This window comes from Haplochromis burtoni, unplaced genomic scaffold (genome assembly GCF_018398535.1).
Source record: "Haplochromis burtoni strain Fernald_Lab_line unplaced genomic scaffold, NCSU_Asbu1 Contig_276, whole genome shotgun sequence".
NCBI lineage: Eukaryota > Metazoa > Chordata > Actinopteri > Cichliformes > Cichlidae > Haplochromis > Haplochromis burtoni.
In genome coordinates, this window is record NW_024582637.1 from 298,513 (window position 1) to 301,691 (window position 3,179).

General features: G+C 38.5%; 2 protein-coding genes across 3 annotated transcripts in view; both read right to left on the reverse strand.

Annotated features, from left to right (window-relative positions):
* Positions 1-1,398, reverse strand: part of slc8b1 (solute carrier family 8 member B1) — an 8,773-nt gene extending 7,375 nt beyond the window's left edge. For both annotated transcript variants that reach the window (XM_005940146.3, XM_005940145.3), the window contains exon 1: positions 999-1,398. In XM_005940146.3, coding sequence (XP_005940208.1) covers positions 999-1,154 — 156 coding nt within the window. In that variant the 5' untranslated portion in view covers positions 1,155-1,398. The remainder of the gene's footprint in view (positions 1-998) is intronic.
* A 491-nt stretch (positions 1,399-1,889) lies between these two features.
* Positions 1,890-3,179, reverse strand: part of LOC102299216 (acyl-CoA dehydrogenase family member 11) — a 7,945-nt gene continuing 6,655 nt past the window's right edge. The window contains exons 14-15 of the mRNA XM_005940150.2: positions 2,747-2,813; positions 1,890-2,631 (exon numbers count right to left, since the gene is read on the reverse strand). Coding sequence (XP_005940212.1) covers positions 2,520-2,631; positions 2,747-2,813 — 179 coding nt within the window. The 3' untranslated portion in view covers positions 1,890-2,519. The remainder of the gene's footprint in view (positions 2,632-2,746; positions 2,814-3,179) is intronic.

Here is a 3,179-nt window from a genome sequence, read left to right on the forward strand (position 1 = left end):
ACACACACACACACACACACACACACACACACACACACACACACACACACACACACCTCTAACGGAGGTGTAACTTTGATGCAATCCAAGTCTACTCATCACCTTTACAGAGATAAATTGTGATAAACTGATATTGTCCAGATGATTATTTGCACATTTCGTTAAAATTCAGTCTAGTACAACGCCAACCACTACAACCTTAGCAATAAACAAACACCTGAATTCACCTTTACTGGAAAACGTAAAAAACAAGACTTGCCATACAAGTTTCCTTAAGGCAACATATATGGCATACCTTTTCAGCGTAACTGCATGTGACGAGTGAAACTGCTAAACTGTAACAAATAAAATGACGAAGGGGGTCAAGAATTGAGTGAAATAATACAGTTTTTAAAAAGAAAATAGAGGATGAGGCTCACTCAATTCAGATCCCGACTTAACCATTTCCGCTTGTGACAGCTGATGGCCCTGGGTATTTCGTATTTTCACAAAAACTGTGGACCGATGGGAGTCCTGAGTATGGGATGCTTTACCTGAGCTAAACCTGTCTTGATGAGGAGTGGTAAACTGCAGTGTGTATTATGCTTGGCATGAGGGCTCGATTTACTTGATTTAAATCAGACACCTACATTCCCTAATCAGAATGAGATGTCAGATCAAATTTTGTGTATGTTTTTCCATCCACTGCAAAACAAGCAAAAGCACACCACCCACCCATGCAGAGGTCCTTCTGTATACCACACACATTCAGTGCTCTTTTCAGCTTTGCACTGAGGGTCTATAGTTTACTGACGGATGTGAACCAAGCCGATCAAACTTGACTTACGCCCTTAGCTTTCGCTAATCATGTGACAGGTGGAAAAAAAAACTAACCAAAAAAAAACTTTGCTGACCTGAACCAGAAAACAAGCAGCTGACGAACACCTGATAATAAAATACAGCACTCACAGATAACACGCTCATTTCCCATCAAAAGCAAAGAAAAACATTTCACTGACCTCATCATTGTTGTTTTCAGCCATCACCGGTGAGGACCAACGTCCAGCCATTCCAACCCGGACACCAGACTCGTTTCGTAAAAGCTCTGAGCCCGAGGTGAGCTGCCAGCCACACGGCAGCACCACGAAAAGTGGCAAGAAAATACCGCAAAACATGATTCACTTTATCCCGGAGCCAGTTCCATTCTGCTGGGAAGCTAACAGGACATCCGTGGGCTGGTTTACTCTTTTAATTCCCGGGCGGTTAGCCTAAAAATTAAGTCGAAGACCTCAAAAACATGTCCCGGTTGTCGTATTTGTTACTGGTCTTAAATAACTTGTTTTCAAGCGTTCACACAGTCTACGCTCAGATTCAATCCCGTTGAACATTTTGTACACCTTACTCTAAAACTCCTCCCACTGCTTTCCCAATCAGACATGTGCCACGTTCACGGACTCCTCGTAAACCCAGAAGAAGCAAAGGAACGAGTGCTGGAATGCAGACAGCAAAAGGTAAACAGCAAATACGAGGCTGTTAAAATACGTTAATATGTGTATTCAAAAGCTTAGTTTATTAGAGGTATATACTCCAGAGAACCAGCCTATTCATTTATTGCCTCTATAATAGACATTTGTTTATGGTCTATATTTTTTTGACTCATTTGAGCTACCCTACAAAGTCCTGATGTGCTAAACATCTCGTGTATTTCATGACGTATCTCATGGATGGCCTCTTTTAGCTCCAAAGAGGCAGGAAATCACAAAAAAAACCGATCGGTTTTCTGCCCCGTCTTATTGTTTCAGGTTGCCTTGCAGTGTTCGAATGTCTGATATAACTTCCTGTTTGCAAAAATCATATTGAACATCTAAATTTGCAAAAAAAAATGTACAGAAAACAAGTGCAACAATATGTTTTCTGAGTAAAAAGTATTTATCGCCATTAGAAAAAAAAAAACATTTCGCACCTACTCCCACCTCGATATATATCAACATATTTTAAAAAGGGGTGTTGGATATTGTTTGGGTGTTTATTTTATGTTTTTGCTGTGTATCACATGGAGCAATGTTCATTTTTGAAAATAAAAAGCACAGTGACTCAGTAAACTCACAGTTAAAGTCACTACAGTTTAATGAATATCAGAAAATTGCGTTAAAACTGCCAAGTTTTTACTGTTTTAAAGTTTATACATCAATATGTATGTGCAGGTTTTCCAGCAGTACAGTAAGGCAGTGTGTATGAACCTGGTCAGTCAGGGCCTGTTTTGCTTATGATGTGAAGTTAATCTCTGGGCTGCTGATCATTTGCCTTTATTTAAAAAACTACATTTAACTGTGGGAATTCACATTTCAATTTACTGTCCAGTATTTACTCTGATACTGAAGACACAACCCATTCTCCATTTTATTTACATGCCTATTCAAGACCGAATTTCATTTTTAATGAAACATGATTTCAGTCATCCACAAAAACACAAACAATAATATAGCAGACAATAAATCTGTTTGTCACTAAGACAGACCGCAGGGCTCAGCAGTGATTCTTCAGCCCTGTATCGACTGGTCAAAGACTAAAGCAGCATCAAGTGAAGCGTTGGAATCATAGTGACCTCTTCTCTGGTTCCTTGCCACGGGACACAAGTCCTGTTCGCACCACCTGGAAAATAAAAAAAAAAGTGACAAAAAAATAATGATAAATAGTAACAAAATTATAGTGCATTTTTAAAAAATATTTTAGACAACTGCAAATTTACATTTTTTTTTTTTTTTACCTGAGAGCTGCATAGGTGTCAGATGGAGAAGCTCCTTTCCAACATGCGTGATCAATAAGAAGGGCTCCTGATAACAGAGTTGGGAATGATAACAAGGTGCATAGAGGTAAATGTGTTTATTGTTTGAATGTTTGGCCACGATAACAGTACAGCTGACTGATTACATTACTGACTTAGAAGTTTGTTAGACTGAAAGATGTCAGCTTAAGCTTATGTTTTCAAAATGCTGATTTAGTTAATAACTTAATTACAAACTCAAAAAGCTGGAAAAAAAAGCAGAAAACATTTTAGTGAATATTTGACTTGTGCTTAAAATTATTTATAATTATTTTTATGTTGATCAGCTAACCTGTAAATTAACTCATAGCTGCAGCTCTGGTGTGTGTGTGTGTGTGTGTGTGTGTGTGTGTGTGTGTGTGTGTGTGTGTGTGTG